This window comes from Babylonia areolata, chromosome 11 (genome assembly GCF_041734735.1).
Source record: "Babylonia areolata isolate BAREFJ2019XMU chromosome 11, ASM4173473v1, whole genome shotgun sequence".
Taxonomy (NCBI): Eukaryota; Metazoa; Mollusca; class Gastropoda; order Neogastropoda; family Buccinidae; genus Babylonia; species Babylonia areolata.
Genome location: NC_134886.1, coordinates 44,681,298 through 44,705,144, shown reverse-complemented (window position 1 = coordinate 44,705,144; position 23,847 = coordinate 44,681,298). Strand labels below are relative to the sequence as shown.

Below are 23,847 nucleotides of genomic sequence, written 5' to 3'. Positions count from 1 at the left end.
CAGATTTAGATCGAGAACGATTGGGTTGAATGCTTATGAAAAGTGGTTTCAAACTGAGCCCTCGTTACTCTCCCCTTGTCTGATGTGCGGTCATTTAAGGGAGGATGAATTACATTTTTTGTTTAGTTGTAAAGCTTATGAGATATTCGAGAAAAATGCATTGTATTTAAAACAAATTTAGCAAAGAATGAAGATATTTTTGGAGTGCTTAATCTAAATCAGGAAACTTCACTACAGTCACTTGCAAAATATATTGCCGAAGCGAATAACATGCGACGAAAAAACAACAATAATAAAATAGTATCAGGTGTTGTTCATTGTGAAAATTGAAATCTGTGTTGTCATTCTCATATGGAAAATATTTTATGTTATACATTTATATATGTTTTTGTTTTTATTTCTCTCTACATCACAGCCTTTGGCAGACTCCATAAGTAGATTTGGAACAGGAGAGGCATCACCCTGGAGACGAAGCTCAAAGTATACAAGGCCATAGTTCTCACCACACTGCTCTATGGATCTGAATCATGGACGGTCTACAAACGCCACGCCAAAAAGCTGAACCACTTCCACACCACCAGCCTCAGAAAACTTCTCGGCATTAAGTGGCAAGAGAAGATCCCTGACACAGAGGTGCTCACTCGTGCAAACTTGCCCAGCATCTACACCACCTTGATGCAGGCCCAGCTGCGCTGGGCAGGCCATGTAGTTCGCATGCCAGACCACTGGCTCCCCAAGAAACTGCTCTACGGCAAACTCCAACATGGCAAGCGCTCCCATGGAGGCCAAAAAAAGCGCTTCAAAGACACTCTGAAAGCTTCTCTGAAGGCCTTCAACATCAGCCACGACACATGGGAGCTGAATGCAATGGACAGACCAAAGTGGCATTCAGCCGTCCACAAAGGTGCCAAATCCTGTGAGGCCAACAGAATCGCTGCAGCAGAGCAACGCAGACAGGCCAGGAAAAGCAGGGCCAGCAAGTCCCCGACAGCCGCCACCATCCCCTGTCCACACTGCGTCAGAACCTTCCGGGCACGATTTGGCCTGACCAGTCATCTGCGCACCCACAGAGCCCAACCCACCCACCCCCAGGATGACTAGATGGTCCTCGTCGATCCTGACGGACAAACCACACACACACACATCACATCACTTTGAATGGGAATGGATGGTCAAACTGCACTTTGTTGCACAGATTGATTGATTTCGTTTTGGTTTTGGTTTTCATCAATATTATTACTATTGATGCTTGTTGTTATTTGTATTATGAACCCCCATGTCATTAGGGCTGTAAAGCTATTGACATTAAAGTGTTCAGTGTTCAGTTCAGTGTTCTCTCTCTCTCTTAGGGCTGCGTTCATACCAAACACGGATGAACATATACACAAATATTCCTAACATTCCTGGCCTTAAAAGCGTTTATAGTAAGCAGAGGACAGCCAGAAAAATGGCACCATTCTGCAACTTACAGATCTAATGGCCTTAGAAAGCGTGTTTAAAACCTTAAGAATCTTGATTGGATCAAAACAACATATTTCGCTCTGACATCTAAACAATGTGTAATGCATCTTCTACTATTCTAAAACAATGCATGAAAAATACACAAGGTAGCAAAATACCAGAGTGGGGGTGAGGGGGGGGGGGACATGGTACACCAAATCAACTGCCATCTTTGTAGATTTGAAAATAGAGACACCATTTTGTCAGTTAATGAAATATAACATGTCCAACTGGAACAGCTTTTGTCAGTTTTGTCAAAAAATACACAGCCTACAGCAATAAGCTTTTCATCATCCACAATGTTTCAGTATTTGTCCAGGACAAGTAATGCAAGATTGAAGAAGTGAAAACCCTGGAAAATGCAGTGCCCCATTTGGACAAATGGAAAAAAAACACCCAAAAAAACAAACTTGCACGTACGTTCGTAAAGAACTTGTGGACAATATTCTGTGGTCATCCATGCTAAGTATGAAAAATGTTCACATCAACAGAAGGAAGAAGGAACAATTTGCTGTGCATGTTTTTTTTTGTTTTGTTTTTTGCTTGGTTGTTGTTGCTTTTTTTCTTTTTCCCACATTAACCGTTTAATTGTCAGTGGCTGCCCATGTCTGGTATGAACGCAGCTTCAAGGTCCTTACCTGCTGGGTGTGGAAGTCTTCAACATGTTGGTGTCCACCTTGAGGTCATAGACGATGAGTTCATACAGCAGTTTTCCCAGCTGTGGCACAAACATCATTTTGAACATGTTTATTTCAAAAGGAGGAAGTTGGCAGAATGGTTGAGACAAATATCTACCAATACAGAGTCCGTGACGGTCTGGATTCGAATTCCGGTCTCACCGGAGCATCTAGTCATTCAAATGGGATGATTAACTGAGGCCCTGTGTGCAGCACTCACTTGGAGTGCTGAAAAAGAACCCCTGGCAGCGTAAGTGTTGTCATCTGGCCAAATTCTCTACAAGAATTCTCTCTCTCTCTTTCTCTCACTCTCTATATATAATATGTATACATACACATACACACACACACACACATATATATACATATATAGAGAGAGACAGAGGGAGATATAGGGATATATAGAGAGAGAGATACAGACAGACAGACATGGACAGATACATATATATTTTCACAGATAGATATAGATAGATGTATATATAGATACAGAAAACAAGCAAACAAATTTGTGAACAGACATTATGTTAACAGTGACAAAATAAAAGTCATACAAAGCAAACAAATTTCTGAACAGATGTTACTTGTTAGGTTAGTGACCAACGAACCAAAACCAAAAACACTCCCACCCCCTCCCACCCGCACCCTTCGCTCTCAAGACTTACAGCCAGAAAGACATGGGATGGCCATATTTTCTCTGGAGTGTCCTGCAAACAGATGGACATGGTTCGTTAACAGTGATTCAGTCATCAAAGACACCACTCACACACTAATGTAACATGATCAGTTGAGACAAATCTCTCGCATCTTACACCTTTCTCACCCATGCACTCTTCGAACAGTAAAATATCAGTTCAGTTTGCAGGCATGAACATGCACTGATTTTTCACTTTCCATCAAGAACCCCTGACGAAGGCTTTGTAATAGACTAAACTCAACTTCATTTAAGCTAAATGCTATACTCATACAAAATTTAACCGTCACAGCCATTTCAAGGATGAAAATCACATTCAATCGAAAGGGGATTAAAAGACAAGAAGATGTCTCCAAACTCTGCCGAATAGCAAGAAAAGAAAACTGTACAATTTCCTTTGTCCTTTGTAATTATTCTGATTGGCTAAGTCAGTATCAGCTTCTGTTTTATGACACAGTCAACATCTGCCATCACACTTGACTCCATTTTCTTCCATCTTCCATTTTCATTCATATTTGTGACAAAGGAGCTGTGATTGTAAAACAGGAATAAAGTTGGGTTTTTTCTTAACAATTTAAAAGAAAAAAACCTTCTGGTTCAAATCAAATCAAATTATAGTGCTTTGAGCTCCCCGACCAATAAGGCTATTTCAAGGCTATTGCCATATTGGCATCTATTTCAAGTCAAGGGTAAAAAAGTACAATAAAAACTAATCACTGCTTCAATCTTTTAACTCAAAAAGTTTTAAAATCTTACAGCATTTAAAACACTCAAATAACCTTCTGGTTACATTCACAACTCTTTACAGATAATTCAGTGTGTAAATCAAGTAAACTTCAGTTCTTCTTCTTCTGTATTCATGGACTGCACTTCCCATGTTTATTCACATACATGCATGAATAGGACTTTACATGTGTGTCTGTTCATACCCCACCATGGATGCAACCATACTCTGCTTTCTGGGGTGTGCTTGTTGGTTACAGTCTTGTTTCCATAAACCACCAAACACTGACATGGATTACGAGATCTTTAATGCACGTAATTGATCTTCTGCATGCACATATACACACAAAGGGGTTCAGGCACTGACTGGTCTGCACAAATGTTGACCAAGCAGATTGGAAAAAATCTCCACCCTTCAACCACCCTCTCCATGTAAAGAGAGACAATTTCAAGTCAACGCAGCTTATGCTATCAGTTCAGCTAGCACACATGACACAGGTAAATAAAAGGTACACTGGAACAAAACCAGATGCTTCTTCAAAAAAATGAAGCTCTGGTCTTGTCATTCAACCACCAGGCAGCATGTCCGGGACTCGTATTAAATGAAATTAATTTAGCTGTGCCACTCAACGCAGACACACACATCACCAACTCACCAATGCCGGTCCTTCACCCGAGCTGACCATCAGCGACTGCCACAGCTCACGGTGTGACGACAGGTCAAGGTCACTGCTGAAGAAACTGTTCATGTACTGCTGGTAGAGGTTGTTCACCTGTTGAGACAAAGCGTGCACACCTGGGGGGTTAACACAACACCTCCCTTCATATTCCACTGACACAGACAATACATGCACATGTGGCATTAAAACAACACCTCCCTTCATATTCCACTGACAAAGACAACACATGCACATGTGGCATTAACACAACACCTCCCTTCATATTCCACTGACATGGACAACACATGCACACCTGGCGTTAACACACCTCCCTTCATATTCCACTGACACAGACACCAGATACCCACCTGGTGTTAACACAACACCTCCCTTCATATTCCACTGACACAGACATCAGATACACACCTGGTGTTAACACAACACCTCCCTTCATATTCCACTGACACAGACATCAGATACCCACCTGGTGTTAACACAACACCTCCCTTCATATTCCACTGACACAGACATCAGATACCCACCTGGTGTTAACACAACACCTCCCTTCATATTCCACTGACAAAGACATCACATACACACCTGGTGTTAACACAACACCTCCCTTCATATTCCACTGACACAGACATCACATACACACCTGGGAGGTTAACACAACACGTCCCTTCATATTCTAATGACATAGATAACACATGCACACCTGACGTTAACACACCACCTCCCTTCATATTCCACCGACATAGATAACACATACACACCTGACGTTAACACAACACCTCCCTTCATATTCTACTGACATAGATAACACATGCACACCTGACATTAACACACCACCTCCCTTCATATTCCACCGACACAGATAACACATACACACCTGACGTTAACACAACACCTCCCTTCATATTCTACTGACACAGATAACACATGCACACCTGACATTAACACACCACCTCCCTTCATATTCCACTGACATAGACAACACATGCACACCTGACATTAACACACCACCTCCCTTCATATTCCACCGACACAGATAACACATACACACCTGACGTTAACACAACACCTCCCTTCATATTCTACTGACACAGATAACACATGCACACCTGACATTAACACACCACCTCCCTTCATATTCCACTGACATAGACAACACATGCACACCTGGTATTAACACAACACCTCTACTTCATATTCCACTGACATAGACAGCACATGCACACCTGGTATTAACACAACACCTCCCTTCATATTCCACTGACACAGACAACACATGCACATCTGGTGTTAACACAACACCTCCCTTCATATTCCACTGACATAGACAGCACATGCACACCTGGTATTAACACAACACCTCCCTTCATATTCCACTGACACAGACAACACATGCACATCTGGTGTTAACACAACACCTCCCTTCATATTCCACTGACAAAGACAACACATGCACACCTGGTATTAACACAACACCTCCCTTCATATTCCACTGACACAGACAACACATGCACATCTGGTGTTAACACAACACCTCCCTTCATATTCCACTGACAAAGACAACACATGCACATCTGGTGTTAACACAACACCTCCCTTCATATTCCACTGACAAAGACAACACATGCACATCTGGTGTTAACACAACACCTCCCTTCATATTCCACTGACAAAGACAATACATGCACATCTGGTGTTAACACAACACCTCCCTTCATATTCCACTGACAAAGACAATACATGCACACCTGGTGTTAACATACACACCTCTACTTCATATTCCACTGACACAGACAACACATGCACATCTGGTGTTAACACAACACCTCTACTTCATATTCCACTGACACAGACAACACATGCACATCTGGTGTTAACACAACACCTCCCTTCATATTCCACTGACACAGACAACACATGCACACCTGGTATTAACACAACACCTCCCTTCATATTCCACTTGTACAGACGACACATGCACACCTGGAGTTAACACAACACCTCCCTCCATATTCCACTTATACAGACAACACATGCACATCTGGTGATAACACAACACCTCCCTCCATATTCCACTTATACAGACGACACATGCACACCTGGAGTTAACACAACATTTCCCTTCACATTCCACTGACATAGACAATACATGCACACCTGGGGGTTAACACAACACTTCCTTTCTTAATGATAATAATAATAATAGTTATGATTTAGAGATATACAGAAGAAGAAGGAAGAAGAAGAAGAACGAATGAATAGAAGAAGAAACAAAAGAAAAAGAACAAGAATGAATGAATGAATGAATGAATGAATAGCATCTGCACAGTGCCTTTCATTCAGACTGAATGCACTGACAGTCACCTATTCACACGTAACCACACCTGAAAATGACTAACCACATTAAAACCATGCACACATGCACCCATGAACAGAAGAAAAACAGCTCAAATTAATAGTGGAGGGGGACAAAAAAAACAAAACAAAAACAAAAAAACCCCACAAAAGAGCCTCAAAGAACAGATGAGTTTTTTTAAGCATCAGTCTGCAGGATTACCAAGTGCGAGTTCTGCGCTCTGCGACACTCACCTTCTTAGGCACCTTGTTCCTGACCTTCTCCGTCATGACAAACTTGTTGTAGACACGTCCGCTCAGCCGCCGCCACAGATACGATTTGTTGGGGCTGAAGGATTCAGACGTTGTTGCCAGTTCCTCCACTTCCTGCATGACAGGTTAGGTTTAAGTTAAACAAAAAGTCCCACGGGCGCAATAGCTGAGTGGTTAAAGCGGTGGGCTTTCAATCTTAGGGTCCCGGGTTCGAAACTCTGTAACAGGTGCCTGGTGGGTAAAGGGTGGAGATATTTCCGATCTCTCAGGTCAATATATGTGCAGACCTGCTCGTGCCTGAACCCCATTCGTGTGTATATGCTAGCAGAAAATCAAATACGCACGTTAAAGATCCTGTAATCCGTGTCAGCGTTTGGTGGGTTACGGAAACAAGAACACACTCTGCACGCACCCCCCTGAAAATGGAGTATGGCTGCCTACATGGCGAGGTAAAAACGGTCATACACATAAAAGCCCACTCAAGTACATATGAGTGAACATGGGAGTTGCAGCCCATCAACAAAGAAGTAGAAGTCCCATAGCCTTTTATAGCCATACAGGTAAAATGTTGTAAGTCTGTCTGAGTGTATATGTGTGCGTGCCTGGAATCTGATTGAATAACGCAGGAAATGAATGATAAGCGCCAAATGGCAGCTATCAGTTGGCTCTACCCAGGTAGGCAGCCTGTTGTGCATATGACCCCGTGTTTGTAAAGTGCTCAGAGTTTGGTCTCTGACTGAGGATAGGCACTATATTAGTATCCATATCATATCATACCATATCATATCATACCACACAGCTGTGCCGCTTAACTTCCAGCAGAGCTATTTAGTTTCCGAGTTCAGTGAGCGGTCAGGAGCACGGCTGCTGACCTAGATTCCACTGGGATGGGGGGGGGGGGGGGAAGGGGAGCGCGCGCCGCGCTCTTTGTGCCTATGTTTCCAGCAGAGAAAGGTGTATTGTTTAAGTGATTTTCATTTAATCATATTCGTGCACAGTCACTTTTGTTTGCTGTCATTTTTGTGTACATGATTCCAGTGAATGTGAACTTTAAGTGTGTTGTGTGATTTACCAGACACTGTCCGAGTGTTTGTGTTACATCCAGTTATTTGACCTAAGTGTGTGTGTGTGAGTGCCGACAAAAATGGAATCTGGTGCGGTAGTGGCAGCATTGCTGACTGGGCAACACACCTTCAGTGAACACTTGAGATGTTTGGATAATATGTGTCGTGTGTGTGGTGAGCGGGTTCTCAGAAGAGATAAAGACAAGGGGTTGAATGCAAGACTTTGTGTCAAGTATTCTTCTGAACTGTTTCGTTTTTTCGGTCTAGATGTTTCGAATGATGAAGAGGGCAAACATCCCACATGCATTTGTATCAAGTGCTACAAAAAAATGATAAAAATGAAACATACTCATGGAAATTCTCAGTTCAAAACTGCAAATGAAAATGTTGCACTTGACATTGACAGAATGTCAGAAATCTGGACAACTTTCGATCCAGATCTATCTTTGGATCAGTGCAAAACATGCTCTTTTCATCACTCAAAAAGTCAGCGTGGTCGTCCGAAAAAAAGACGATCAGCACCCGTAAAAAAATGCACGGATGACAGTTTTGATCCGTCTGACCTCTGCTTAGATACCGACGACAGTGTGTCAACGTCATTTTGTCAGTCCACATCAACACCAGTCAAAAAAACAAGAACGCTGTGCACAAACACATCTCCAATAACACCCAAAACACCTGTCACTGACGCAGCTATATCACCCATCGCACAATTGAAACGTAAGACGGTGTATGTTGACTCAGAGGATGAAGATCTCAATAAATCTCTTACTGAAGAAGAAGAAAAATTATGCACACGACTGATGTGCATAATTGATGTTCAAGAAAAAAAAATGTTTGAGTTTAGTCAGTGTCACACTTCAACTGAGTGGATTACCAACTACAAACAAGGAGTTCATACGGATTTATAAGTTCAGGTAGGAATGGATTTTATTATTTAGAACTTACAAATGCATGTCAGTACGTTACATTGTGATCGTTTACTAAAAGCATGGTATCGTCAATGTGTATCTTTTAGACTGACCAAATGCATGTCGCAAGCAAAGGCACACATACTGACACGCAAAACATCTAGTCGGCGAAAATCTCTCTCCCCCTCTCTGTGTGCGTCTCTCTCTCTCTCTCTCTCTCTCTCTGTGCGTCTGTCTCTCTCCCTCTCTCTCTGTGCCTCTCCCCTTTCTCTCTCCGTACACGTTCCTCTGTTTCTCAGTATGTCTGTCCCTGCATATATGTCTGTCTGTCCGTCTCTCTTCCCGTGATGTTGAGAGAAGTGTGAAACTTAAGTGGCTGGCAGCAGTTCTCAGTGGAGCTGATCGTTAAATACTGACACTAATTCCGGGGCGGTCTGCCACCTCTAGGTAATGTATCGGCTATATTTTCCTTCCAGTTGTATCGTGGAGACATGCATGTATATCATGATATAAGTTTTATCTCCAAGTAAAACGATGTACACACACAACACGGAGTTGAAATTGAACTACGTTTCGTGTGTGTTCCTCAGTTCGAACAGAATGTTCGTGTGCTCGCTAAGTTTTGGACCGCTTGTACACTGCCTGTAGGAAATTAAACCTACTCATGTTTGGTATCGTTAAATTTGTCAGAAAATCACACATCCATTCACACCCATAGCGCCCTTCTTGTTGCATTCTGACATAGAGTATTATTTTTTTAAAGCATATAACCCTGTTTCTGACAGTTTATCAGCAGCAGCGAAGCTGTTCACAGCTGTACACACTGCCCGTGTAACATGCGCTCCGCTGAGAATAGCGCGAAGTTAGTGGTGCGCCAGAGCGCTGCCCCATATACTGCCTGCCTGTCTGTCCAGGCTATCACCTTTCCAACGTTTCGCGCTCGCTCGCTGTTCATCCCTCTCCCCTCCGCTTCGCGCCAAAACTAAAAGGGCTGCCTTGTGCCGCCGTGACCATATAATATCATACTGGGGCAGTGAATATGTATCAACTGTGTCTAGGACTCTGTACATTTTGACCTTCCACAACTTAAGTCAGGTACCCATTCACACCTGGACCATTTTCTGCTTCTCCCTCAACTCTGTGAAGAGTCACTGGAGCGCAGTTTCCGTTTCAGTTTCTCAAGGAGGTGTCACTGTGTTCGGACAAATCTATATACATTACAACACATGTGCTAAGCAACTACCTGACCAGCTGCGTAACCCTATGTGCTCATTCAGACATTGAGTGTATACAAATGTATTAGTGTACCTATCAGAGTGGATTTCTTGTACAGAATGTTTCCAGAGGAAAATCCAATCAAATCACTTATCTACTTATATATTTCTGATCTTGAAAATTTGCATGTGCTTCTTTGTAATGAGTAAGATGTGTGTGTGTGTGTGTGTGTGTGGTGTGTGTGTGTGTGTGTGCGCGTGTGTATGTGTGTGTGTGTGTGTATGTGTGTGTGTGTGTGCATGTCTGTGTCTGTGTCTTGTGCCTGTGTGTGTGTGTGTATGTATGAGTGTGTGAGTGTGTGTGTGTGTGTGTGTATGATCTTACCTGCATCATGCACTGCACATAATCCTGAGGTTGTAGAACCTTCAGATAGGGGTATAGTGTCATTCCGTATTCCACTGAAAACATACACTGCATATAAGACTCATTTCTCCAACACATCTCCTCTAAAAAAAATATGCTTACATCATATATTTTATTTTCATCTGAATGCGTATCTATGAAGGGTCACACCTGATAAATAGCAAAAATTTGTCATCTAAGTCTTCTTCATAAACTACACCAACAACCTTCTTTTTCAAAGCTGTGACATCCTGTATCAATGATCCACTCTGTACAAACACACACAAAAATGCATGATATGGTGAAATATTCATACTCTTGCCAGCATGCAAACAAATTCTTTGTCAGAACTGGAATCGTTCTGAATCTAAGTTTTGCAAACAGTAGTAACCAAGGTTCACACATATGTGATTTAACAAAATTCTATACTATTACTTGCTTTGGACCAGACTGAATTTGTTTCAAAAGGAACAACTCAAACAGAACAAGCAAACTGTTGGCTACACCACTGACGGAAAGACTGGTGGATATGCTGGTACCAATGTTCAATTTTCACTAGTTATTGTTTGCTTGTTTGGGTTTTTGCATGCATTAATGAATCTCTTTGATGAATGGTACTGATCATGGGATTCATTAAAATTCCACAACTTTTCTAGTCCCAGAAATGTTTTCTTCCCCAGATTTTTCTGACTTTGCAAGAGCCCTGAATGTCTGGTTTCAGAATGGAAGTTCCACATTGAACACTTCCCTCTTCACCACTGCTTCCATGCAGTCTTTTTTTTTCTTTCTTTTTCTTGATTCTCACCAAAAATTTATATATTAACATTCAAATCGCTTATGATACGGAGAAATACTGAACAAAAGAGATAATCAAAAAAAAAAAAAAAAAAAAAAAAAGGAGGAGAAGACAAAAGCAGTCTTTATGAGACAAACAACATTCAATTTTACTTTTAGCTTTGCGAGCCATGTATCGCAGTTTCCTTTCAAAGGCTTTTGTGAGCTGTCCTCTCCACTCTTCCTTCAGGTTGGTCAGGTTCTTTCTCTGCAGACAGAAAGGAATTTCTCTTATGGGAGACTTATTAAGTATTCTGGGGTTGTTTTTTTTGTTTTTTGTGGTTTGTTGTTTTTTTCCCCCATCATCTACACCTTTTCAGTGGCATTATTCCCACGCCATTCATTCCCAAGTCCCACATACACAGCCACACCATGGTTAGTCTGTCACAGTCCAAGCATTGGCAGTCCACAGGGAACTATGGATGTCAGGTCGCCAGGAGGCCACACACCAGAGGAAACCCTGCACTGCTGCTGTATAGTCCCTTCGGTGGTGTTCGGTAGTACCTGTTGTGATTCAACATATTTCAAACACTGCATACTAAGCCCCCTATTGACAACAATCAGCGCTTAGTGGTGGAGCCAGACGGAGTAAGCATCCCCTAAGTATTTTGTATTCTGTAGATCTTCACTTCAGGCATTTGAAAATCACCATCACAGTAGATGAGAAGAGAGAAAAAACAAAACAAAAGCAAAACAGGAAAAGAAAAATGAAGTCATGTTTTTACACACAAACCTATCAAATTTTAACAATACAGGGTAGATCAAGACTTAGTTCACATGCAATTACTTATTGTATCAAACTGTATTATGTTCTGCTGTGTTGTGCTGTGCTGTGCTGTGCTGTGCTGTGCTGTGCTGTGCTGTGCTGTACTGCACTGTTCTGTGCTGTGCTGTGCAGTGCTGTTGTGTTATGTTGTGCTGCCTTGTCACAACAGATTTCTCTGTGTGAAAACCGGGCAGCCCTCCCCAGGGGAGACCGCTTCATCTCAGCAAAGGACCACCCTTTTTCTTTTCTTTTTTTTCACTCTGCAAATGTTTGTTTTGGGCTTGTTGTTTACTATCATGCTGGATTTTTCTACAGAATTTCGCCAAGGACAACACTTCTTTGCTGTGAGTTATTTTGCCTGCATTATGTGCAAGGTGCACATGGGACCTCGGTTTATCGTCTCACCTGAAAGACTATGAAGACAATGAGGTATACATTTCAGCCATATGTATGCCAAATAGTGAATGAATCCCTGAATACAAGGAGAGCAGCCCAAATTTCACAAAGAGAAATCTATTGTGACAAAAAAGTAACACAATACAATGCAATGCAATTTGATTATAGTTGAGAGTGTCTTGCCCAAGTTACATTCCCACTCTCTCGGGCATGAGGGTTTTTGGACAGTGGGCGCTGGGATGATTCCCAAAAGGCCAGCTATCCCCCAAGGCTGCAGCACAAAGAGCCAGTGCAATCTTGCCTCCTAATCTGAGAGTCACAGTTTAGTCCTCCACAACAGACTAAGCTGTAAATGACTTCCCATTGCAGTGGAGAAACCACTGATCAGACAGCTCTCACTTTGCTGTTGGATAACCTTATGTCAAAAAAGTAATACAATACAATGCAGTACAATACAATACATTATAACACCATACAATACAATACAATGCAATACAATGCAATATAATACAATACAATCTGTTCAAAAAAAACAGAGAACGAGTTTCCCCAACTGCTGGACTCACGTATTCCAAGACCCTTCGGCTGGGCGGGGTCTGGCGGATGATGGACTTGACAGAGACGGTGGTGCGCAGCTCTCTCTGCATCTGGGTCTCCAGCAGCCTGTGCGTGTCGTCCACCGGCAGGATGTCGGCGTAAGGGTTCTTCTCCACCTGCAGTTCAATTCAGTTCAGTTACCGAAGGAGGCATCACTGCGTTCGGACAAACCCATTATTATACGCTACACCGCATCTGCTAAGCAGATGCCAGACCAGCAGCGTAACCCAACGCACTTAGTCAGGCCTCATGATAAAAAAAGAAAGAAAAAAAAGGCCCATACAGAAATAAATGGATATATCATTAAATTAATAAGTAAACAAATGAATGGGGAAAAAATTAATCAATAATAATAATAAATAAATAAATGAAAAAGTAAACAGATTAAAGAATGCTAACAATATATTTTTTTTTTTTAACCCTGCAAAACACACAACAGACAACCAGCCCAGTGCAACAGTTTGATGTCTCTGGGTGCTTGTTTTTTGGGGCTGTTTTTTTGTTGTTGTTTTTTTTACTAGATCCACATACAGTCGTCTGACATAGAACCATGGAACCCCCAAGGGGGGAAGAGAAAGAAGAGAAGCTGACCAAGAAACACCTGGCAATGAGACCTCCAGGCAGGTACCATGAAGACAGGCCTTATCTGCTGACTGACTGGCAGACTGACAGGCTGATTCACTGACTGACCAGTGGACTGACTCACTGGCGGACTGACTGGTCTGTTGACTGGCTGGCAGGTTGATTGATTTGACTGACTGGCTGACTGGCTGGCTGATTGACTGACTGACTGGCTGACTCACCTGATGATCAGGGACAGATGTGAGAGAGTCCACCAGAGGTCCTGAGGGGGGCGCAGGCTGTGGGGGCGCGCTGGGGGTGTAGGTCGGGTCCACTGCTCTGATGGCCTGGTGACAGGACAGACAGAAAGGCAAATGTTTAACCACATAATAATAATGATAATAATAATGATACTACTACTACTACTACCACCACTACCAAGAAGAATAAGAATGATAATAATGATGATAATAACAAATACTACTACCACTACTACTACTAGTACTACTACTACTACTAAGAAATAATAATACTAAAAATACTAATACTAATAATATTCATAACAATACTACTACTACTACTACTACTACGAAGAATGATAAAGGTTTAAAGGTTTAAAGTTACATATCCCCATAACCTTTTATACGACAAGGGCAGTGAATTCATACGAGCACATCCACTGTGTCTAGGGCTTGGCACAGGAAGGCGGGGCCCAAAAACCTCCTCTCCTTCCTTCATTTTAACCTTCCCCGACTGAAGTCAGGTACCCATTCACAACAGGGTGCTGTGAGGAAAATCAAGAGTGAAGTGCCTTTCCCCAAGGACACAACACCATACCAAACCAGGGCCTCGAACACAGATCACTGGTGAACAGTGGATCAGAAGTCAACGCCTAACCAATGCTGCCATGGTGCCTCCCAAATTTATTTATTCTTTTATCTATTCTTGTTGCTTACAGTCCAGCCAACTGCACTGGGCCATATCAGGACTGTCAAACCACACAAATGTTCAACCGCGTCAACACAAAACTGTCACATCTACCAAAAAACACTAAGACAAACCCACAAAACACAGTTCATGACAACAGTATCCCAACCATTTAGCTCCTTATGGCAAATAAGGCAAGGCCATGCTGAGGACACCAGCCATTCCGCTTAATTTATCATCCCAGATTACAAAAAATCATAAAAAAGGAAAAAAAAAACAATACTTCAAAGCCAAACAAAAAATACATAAAAATGGCCCATATAGGCAAATAACGCTGCAGACATGGGCAGCTAGTGCCCACCCAGTGTTTACATCTTATTTTCTTATCGCCAGAGCAAAACAGCACAGATAGTACATCATAGTCTGTGGAAAAGAGAAAAAAGTGTCAAGGCTTGCTTAAAAAAAGAAAGGGAAAATGGACTGGGAAGGCAGAAAAAGGAGACAACAGTGAAGATTAAAAAAAAAAAAAAAAGAAAAAAGGCAGAAACAAAGAGAGTGACAGAAAAGAGGAAATTTCTTGCGCAGAATTTCCAGAAGGCGGGGGATGCTATTATACTGAAAGGACCCCGGCATCCCGACGGGAGGGGGGGGGGGTCCCAAATAATAATAATGATAATAATGATGATGATAAGAATGATAATAACAACAACAATAACAACAACAACAACAATAATAATAATAACAATAATAATGTGCAGTTATATAGTGCTTACTCTGCAGTTCGAAAATGCATTTAACAATACATGTGGTATGACTATGGTACAGGAATATATATGATATTATAAAAAGTCAAGATCTATATAAAGTCGCTAATAAATACTATTTCAAACAAAACAATGTAACATAATCACAACCCATGCACCTCTCCCACCATACAATACAACTGTCTTTATGCATTTCTTGATTATGTGAACGGATGGATGGATGAATGGATGGATGGATGGATGGACGTGGGGTACACAGGTGCATCTGTACAGTTTGGTGTGTGCGTTGTGTGTGTGCATGTGTGTGTGTGTGTGTGTGTGTGTGTGTGTGTGTGTGTGTGTGTTTCTTTTCCTCTGTTTTAATGTAGATTTTCTCAACAAGACCAAAGCAAAATCAGAGAAAAAAGCATTTCTTACATTCAAAAACAACTTGCTGCTGGTCCTGACAAAACACTGACATGTTGAATATGTCTTTGATGTCCAGACCCTGAAACAGAATGCAAAATATAAATTTTCCTTTCTTAAGGCTTTTTCTTTTTTTTTTGTACTGTGATACCAAAACCCTGGCAGGATTAATTTTTTGATGTTGTAATTTTCTAAAGAAAGAAAGAAAAAGAAAAGAAATGGAGGCTCTGTTTCAAAGCCAGAGGAACAGTATGTAAGGCTGAATAAAAGGCTTATTCTAATATAATGCTATTCATCTTTTCTTTTTCTTTCTTTTTTTTCTTTTTTTCCTAAAGATTCATCAAGACCTGTAGGATTGTGAGGTTCTCTGCACCGACAGCAGAAACAGCAGAATATCACAACAAACAATACATCAACGGTTTATTTTTTGTTGTTGTTTTTTTTCATTGTGTGTTGTTGTTTTTTCAAACAAATTACCCAGTTCAATCAGCCTCACACTTATCTGTCTTCCCTCTCCTCCTTCCTCCCATCTCCCAGTCAACCCCCACCTCCTCTGACCACTCTTCATTCTGTGGGCCTCAGTCAGTCTGACAAGGACCCTTCCTGTATCTATCAAATCCACATCAAGTGAAGCATCAACTTATAAATAACAATTTAGAAAAGAATAGAATATGTCTTTATTACCAAGTGTACCGGGGTCACAAGGAATATTGGGGGGGGATAGTACATAACAAGGCACGAACATAAATCGAAAATCATACACAAACACAGATACAGTAGAAATTAGGATACATACAAGTGCATATCAATATAAAAACTTGTGCATACTCACACATGCATGCACTGCACACACACACACACACACACCACAATGCACACACACACACACACACACACACACACACACACACACACAAATACTCTCTCTCTCTCACACACACACACACACACACACACATTTGAACAGAAGCCGCATATTACATGTGGATGGGGCTGATGACTAGATCTTCAGGTAGATGGTTGTTGATTGCACAATTCTAGTTATCATACTGGATTTGTTCGAGAGACAGGGCATTGACTGCTTTTGGGAAAAAGCTATTGGTGAAGCGATTGGTATTCGTCCTTATACTTCTGTACCGTCGACAAGAGGGGAGCATCTCGAAAATCCCAAAAGCTGGATGTGATTTGTCCTGGCTGATTGATTTTGCTTTTTTGAGTAGCCGCTTATAATATATGTCTTCTAGAGAAGGTAGATCAGCCCCGGTAATGTTGGTGGCAGTTTTTACGATTGTGTTCAGGGCTGCAACTTCTGCCTTGGGGAAAGTCTATCATCACAAAATAACTGCATGGATGAGAAACCCACTGGCACTAAAGCACTGAGCAATCATCTACAGTGTCAATAAAAATGTAGAGTGGTGGCCTGGTGGCAATGTGTCTGCCTGGAAAAGCAAGTGAAACTGAGAGCACAGGATCGAACCCCACACTCGACAGTATTTTCTCCCACTCACTGACTTGACCTTGAGTGGTGGTGTGGATGCTAACCATTGAAATCAGACAATAAACTATGTCCAATGTGTCATGCTATCAAAGCACATAAAGGAATCCATGGTAGCTAAAAAGAAAAAATTATGTAGAAATATCAACTTTGATAGAAAAACAAATACACTTGCAGGCAGAGAAAAAGGGGATGGGGACGGTGTTGTGCTGTAGTGACAGAGAACAGCCTGAATTTCACAGATAAATCTGTTGTGACAAAAAAATCAATAAATACAATAAAATACAGTATAGTACAATGCAATACAATGCAATACAATACAAAACACAATGCATCCCAGTAATCCGTTGTCACAAAAACACAGTTCACCAAATGGTGATGTTGCCCCTCCTCACCCTGCCACACCCCCTCCCCTCTCAACTCACGGAAGCAGTAAAAGCTTCCAATACCTCCTTGTCCATCTCTTGCAGAACACTGTTCCCCACATCCAGGTCCATGTTGTGCTGTCTTCCCAGACTCTCCCACACGGCAGCGAAGGTCTGCAGGTTGGGCCTCAGGTCATCCTCCTTCATCAGCCTCATCAGGTCCTTGATCTGCGCCATCTGACACTGCCCAGCAATAACAGCCCAGTTCACCCCAGTGGTTGTCGTCTTCTTATTATCATACTTTCTTTGTAGACTGCTACTCCCTTGTTCACTCGTTATATATGTACAAGTGGGCTTTTATGTAATTATATGAAGTTTTTTAGGCTGCCTAAAAATTTTTCATTTTAGTTTGCATGTGGTTTAAATTTTTTTTTCCAAAAACGACCAACTGACAAGTGACATGGATAATGATCTTTAACACACAACTGATCTTCTGGTGAGATAGTTTTTTTACCCCAAGAAGGCATAGCAGGGCCAATATTGGGGGAGTAAAAAAATTCCAAAAAGGTAAATTTTTGGAAAAATTTTTTTGTTTTTTTAAAGTAAACCCCTTTCAAAGAAAAAGTTTGTTTAAGCTTGTTAAATTTTTGATTTTAAAAAAACCTAAAAAATTAAAGAGTTGAAAACGAAGGTTTTCCTTTAAAAAGATTTTAAAAATTATAAAACCTAAAATTTGCAATTTCATAAAATATTATTACAATATTTAACACAACACTTTTCATTTCTTACCAAAGGTTGAAAAAAAAAAAAACCCCAAAAAAAAAAAAAAGCAAAACAAAACAAAAAAGAACAAACAAACAAAAAACTACAAAAAACAAACAAACAAAAAACTACAAAAAACAAACAAGGATTGAATTAAGGAAACTTGGGTAACAATCCAGCATTCTAACCATTCAACCCACTTCACCTGTCAGAGAAAAACAACCAAATCCTTCATTTCTAAACTTTCCGAAACACCTACCTTTTTGGCCCAGGCATGAATGATCTTGTTGTAGATGTTGATGTCCTCTATTCTGCGCATTCCAGGGAACATTTTGTTATCCGACAACCTGCTGTGATGATTCATTTTCACCATGTTGTGTGCTATGGACTCCTGCAAAACCAGTGTTGCAAATATCAATTATAATAATTCCCAGTAATAATAACAATAATATGCATTTTTTGTGTAGCACCCTTTGTCTTTAAGTCGAAGGGTTCAGGATGCTTTACATGAAAAAAAAAAGTTATAAATTACATGAGCCTCACATGACCAGTCTTTCTCTCTCCACCCATTCCATCTCCCACACTCACTTTTATTCCTCATACATATGCAAAGTGAGTTGGCAGGCATGGAGCAGTTTTGGAGAAGTAGGCAACAGAGAGTGCTTGCAGATAGGTCTCAAAATATGAGATTTTAGAGCAAAAGGCAGAGATGAGTAAGATGAACGGATATGATGTAGAAGATTGTTTCAGAGTCTGAGGAGCAACAAAGAGGAAAGAGCATTCACCAGAGGTTATTGTATGACATAAGGAATTTTCAGAAGGTAACAGTCAGAGAAAGAGCGAAGAGTTTTTGAGGAAATGTAAGCACTGATAAGGTCAGAAAGACAGGTAGGTGCAGAGGAGTGGAAAACAGAAAGGCACCCATCATTGTATTTGATTCTTGCCTCACACAGTTTTCAAAAATATCTCTGGTTCTCTAAATATCTACTGGTATATAATATAATTGCAAATTATACAATTTGAAAATGTTTAAAATAATTGTGTGTGTGTGTGTGTGTGTGTGTGTGTGTGTACGTGTGCATATTTTATATAAATTATAATACATGTTTCAAACGCAAATCAGAAAACCTACTATTTGATACACTTTCCATACAAAATCATACAGAAAAACATTCATAACTCTGCCATAATAACAGGCATGGTAGTTTGTAAAGCTTTTCAATAGTAACAAGAGAAAAAACAATGGCAACAACTAGTAGTATTATTGCTAGCAATGGAACCACGCATACCAGTCCAGCAAAACAGCATGCGTCCACGTAAGCCAGCAGTTCTTGGTTGAAGATGTGATTGAACTTGGCAGGGTTGGACTGGAACTTATCCCTCTCTGACCTGGCTTTTCTCAGTCGCTGCAGCTCCACCTTACGAGATATAAGAATACATATATTGTCTTTAAAAGAGAAATTGTTGACATGTTTGCTGACAAAAAAAAGTAACATATTAATCAGAACAGTGCAATCAACATCTTGTACCAAAGTATAAGATCAACTGGAAAATTTAAAAGAAAATCAATACAACAATATTTTTTGCCTGGGCCACTCTACTCAGAACACTGCAGTGCAATCAAACTATGTAACAGCAATCCAGCAGTTCACTGACTGAGCCAGTGGTTGAGTGTGAATGCAAGTATCCATGCGTGTGCAAGTGCATGTGGTGGGGGGGGGGGGGTATGGGTGTGTGTGTGTGGGGGGGGGGGGGTGTAATGTGTGTGTGGGTGGGTGTGGGATGGGGGTGTTTGTGTGGTCATATAACCCATGTTACACTATCTGACTATGCACAGTGCTCTAGACTTCATAAAACAGAAAATAAAGGGGAATGAACACACTACACAATAAAACGCAAAAATGAAATACAACAATACCTTGGACATGGACTTCTGTAACTGCAAGTCCTCCAGCTCATCAACAGCCTCCTTCTCTCCTTCCACCTCCACCTCCAACGAATCAACAAACGGCACCGTCATGTCAGCATCAGCAGTCACTGGAGTCACCGCTCGTCTTTTCTGGGCGGGAGTTTTCTTTTTCTTGGTATTTAGAATGTTTGCATTCACACTGACTGAAGAAGGCTTGGTGGTCTTCCCTGGCTGACTCTTAACAGGACTATTTGCCACACCTGACTGTGCTGCTTTTGAGGAAGATTGCTGACCGGCTGTTGGTCCACTGGGAGATTCCAGTTCTGAATGCCTTGGTTCTATGGAAGACTGTTGTGTGACAAACTGTTTGTGGAAAGGTTCACTTTTTGCAGAACTTGACAAGGATTTCAGCGTGCTTGAAACAAGCTTCTCAAAGGAATGGGAAGACATTTCGTGTAAACCATCACTGACAGGCTGTGAGGAGAGACTTTCACCACTTAGTGCTGGTTTTCTTCTCTCAGCAGCACCAGACACATTTAAACCAGAATCCTGCACAGAGAATCCTTGCCCAGACGTGTGGACGTTCTGCAGCTGCTGGTCAAAACTCACAAACTGTTCTTGCCACTCATTTTCTAAAGTCCTTGATGTCTCTGTATCAGGTTCACACACACTGTCAACATGCACCTCAGACACTGGCACACTGTTCATGTGATTTCTGGCCACCTGGGCATCTTCTAAAGCCTGCACAGGAAGGGTGTCTGGCAAGCCTTGTAAAGGAAAGTCTATAAAGCTGAAATTTGTCACCAAAGTCCTGTGAAGCTGATTGGCTTCCTTGCTGAACACCAGTTGAACTGCTCTCTTGTCTAACACTGGAAAAAAGGAAAAGAGGAAAGTTAAGAGATTTAAACTATTGTTTGTTTGATACTGCTTTAAAACGTAATATATTGCTTTAAAAGCTCATTAGCTCATTGACCACACACATCAGATCTACACACAGAACCACTCCAAATCACCTGTACAACACATGTATAAATGTGTGCGTGTGAGTGTGTGTGTGTGTGTGTGTGTGTGTGTGTGTGTTTATGTGCATGTGCATGTGTGTGTGTATGTGTGTGTGCGTGCATTTGTGTGTGTCTGTGTGTATGTCTTGTCTGTGTACATCTCTACATGTATATATGTGCATGTGTGTTTGTGTGTGTGTGTGTTTGTATGTGTGTGAGAGAGAGAGAGAGAATGTGTGTGTGTGTGTGTGTGTGTGTGTGTGTGTGTGTGTGTGTGTGTGTACATATGTGCATTCAACTCCCACTATATCCTCACCCCACCTCCCCACAAATATGTGTGCAAAGGATCAAATATATGTCAGTGTTATCAGTGTCAGTTTATCATATTGGAATCTTGAAGACTTTGCCTCTTGTTTTCAAAGAAACCCTGTTATTCTCCCCAGACCCAACTCACCTTTTAAAAGATCTGTATGGATTTTCTGGCTGATATCTGAATTTTTCTTTTTCTTTTTCTTCCAGTGTCCTTTGGATATTTTCTGTGGCCTGCCAGGCTTGATTTTGGCAACTCCTGATGTCCAGCGTTGACCAGACACACCAAAGAGAATATTTCCTGTGAAATACACAACAATGTTATTGCCATTCATAAATTATTGAATTAGATATACTTTGTATGTTCCATTTCTGGGCACCTATGTTCAGTCTATGACAAGCAACTTATACTAAAAATAAACCACTAAAAAATAATCCATGCTTGTTGAAAAAGTCTAAGTTCCAACACCCTCATATCTAACCAGCCAGCTATCCCACATGGTTTGTCTGTCGATTTAAGATTAAGAGGTAGATTTTATTCTTACATTTTCTCATTTCTGTATGCATCAGCAATATTTCAATGCACTTTTGTATTTAAATCATTTTTGCTGATTTCTAACATTCACTCATGCATGAAAAGACGCTGAATCTTACACAAAAGAAAGGATGGAACAAGAAAGGCAAAAAAGAGAACAAGAAACAAACACACACACATACACAAGTACATAGAGTACACACACACACACACACACACACACACACACACACCTCGGTGCTTATACATATTCACTTAGTAAGGTTAACAGACAGTTCATTTGGCTAATTTAAAGTACTGAAACACACTGGCACAATCACAAGCATTCAGTCGCTGATGGCCGAGTGGTGAAGCGCAATGAGTAAAATGTTCTGTAAATACCTGACGATTTAAGTCCGAGCCACTGACAAGAATTATAACATGGTCGTATTTTCCTCATTGTCCACACTGAATGTGGAAAATATGCTGACCGGCTTACTGCATGATGAAAGAGCCCTGCGAGGTGTTTCGACCTCATGAGTTGAGCCATGCTGTTTACGAAAGTCGGCCATGCGGTTTGAAGGTGAAATATTATTGGGTTGGAAGGAGGATTTGTTCGTTCTCCCCCCCCCCCCCCCCCCCCCCCCCCCGGTAATGACAACTTGTTTTCACGTTTGAAATAGGATTCCCATCCTCTATGATCAAGTCCACAACAAATTAGCTTTCGGTTGATCTTTTTTTTTTTTTCTGGCCTCAGTCCACATGTTCATAAACTGCCGGAATATTTTTTTGACTGATCGTCAAAAAACTGCGATTGTGCTCTACTTTCTGATACAGACAGAAAAACAAATTACCGAAAAACAATCCTGAGAAAACGGAAAAAAAGGATGATAATAATTATCAGTAAAATGTATTTCAGTGCTACCCAGCATGGTAGTCAGTATTAGTTGTTCTGGTTTTGGTGTTCGTAGACGGATGCGTTCCATGAGCTTTCCAGCAATGTTTTGCATGGTTAGGATCCGGTAGCCGCTTACCTGACGATGGTCCTTTCCTGGTTTTGGTATGGGTTTTAAGAAGCTGTGTGTCCAGTCCTCCGGCACATGTCCATTGTGGAAACTGTTTTGATATAGATTGAAAAGTTTGCTTCTGTCTTCTTCCGATAGCTCCTTGATGTCCGAGTAGTGAACTTTGTCTGGGCCAGGAGCCGATTCTTTCTTGCATTTAGCTATTGCTTCGTTTAGATCATCTATTGTCAAGTCATCATCGGGTCCAGTCTGCATAAGGGTTTGGTTTAACTCCTCAACATATTTCTTTTTCTCATCTAAGTTTTTTTTTGATCGCTCTGTTGTATGAAACGTGTGAGCAGGGCGGATCATTTTTCTTCGTTTGTCTTAAGCTTAGGGCTAACAACACCATCTCAAAGCAACCTCCTAAAATTAGAAAGAGTTCAAAATGAAGCTATGAGGTTGATCCTTGGAACAACAAAAGACACGCCCACAGAAACCATGTGATACCTGCTTGACCTTCCTTCAGTGCAGGCCAGAAACAACGGTTAGAACAGGTTAAGACCTACTTCAAAGCATTAGAAAACCCTCAAAACCCACTGCATGACGCAGTCAAAGAACCAAAAGGCAGCCGTCTAGGACGAGGAAGATCATGGATGGGGCAAGCAGAAGACACAATCCAGCTAGTATGCCGACTACAAGACCTGAAAGAAACACAAGAATGGGAGAAAAAACCCGAAAACCTCAGCCATCTATTCAACACAGCCATTTCAC

General features: G+C 41.2%; 1 protein-coding gene across 1 annotated transcript in view; it reads right to left on the bottom strand.

Moving 5' to 3' along the window:
* Window positions 1-22,676, bottom strand: part of LOC143287262 (DNA-directed RNA polymerase, mitochondrial-like) — a 73,258-nt gene extending 50,582 nt beyond the window's left edge. The window contains exons 1-15 of the mRNA XM_076595209.1: window positions 22,472-22,676; window positions 21,701-21,856; window positions 20,255-21,114; window positions 19,626-19,754; window positions 18,596-18,727; window positions 17,659-17,817; window positions 15,740-15,796; window positions 13,861-13,965; window positions 13,027-13,173; window positions 11,413-11,506; window positions 10,447-10,520; window positions 6,855-6,986; window positions 4,248-4,364; window positions 2,840-2,881; window positions 2,139-2,218 (exon numbers count right to left, since the gene is read on the bottom strand). Of these exons, the coding sequence (XP_076451324.1) occupies window positions 2,139-2,218; window positions 2,840-2,881; window positions 4,248-4,364; window positions 6,855-6,986; window positions 10,447-10,520; window positions 11,413-11,506; window positions 13,027-13,173; window positions 13,861-13,965; window positions 15,740-15,796; window positions 17,659-17,817; window positions 18,596-18,727; window positions 19,626-19,754; window positions 20,255-21,114; window positions 21,701-21,856; window positions 22,472-22,619 (2,432 nt within the window). The 5' untranslated portion in view covers window positions 22,620-22,676. The remainder of the gene's footprint in view (window positions 1-2,138; window positions 2,219-2,839; window positions 2,882-4,247; window positions 4,365-6,854; window positions 6,987-10,446; window positions 10,521-11,412; window positions 11,507-13,026; window positions 13,174-13,860; window positions 13,966-15,739; window positions 15,797-17,658; window positions 17,818-18,595; window positions 18,728-19,625; window positions 19,755-20,254; window positions 21,115-21,700; window positions 21,857-22,471) is intronic.
* Between the last annotated feature and the right edge of the window lie 1,171 nt (window positions 22,677-23,847).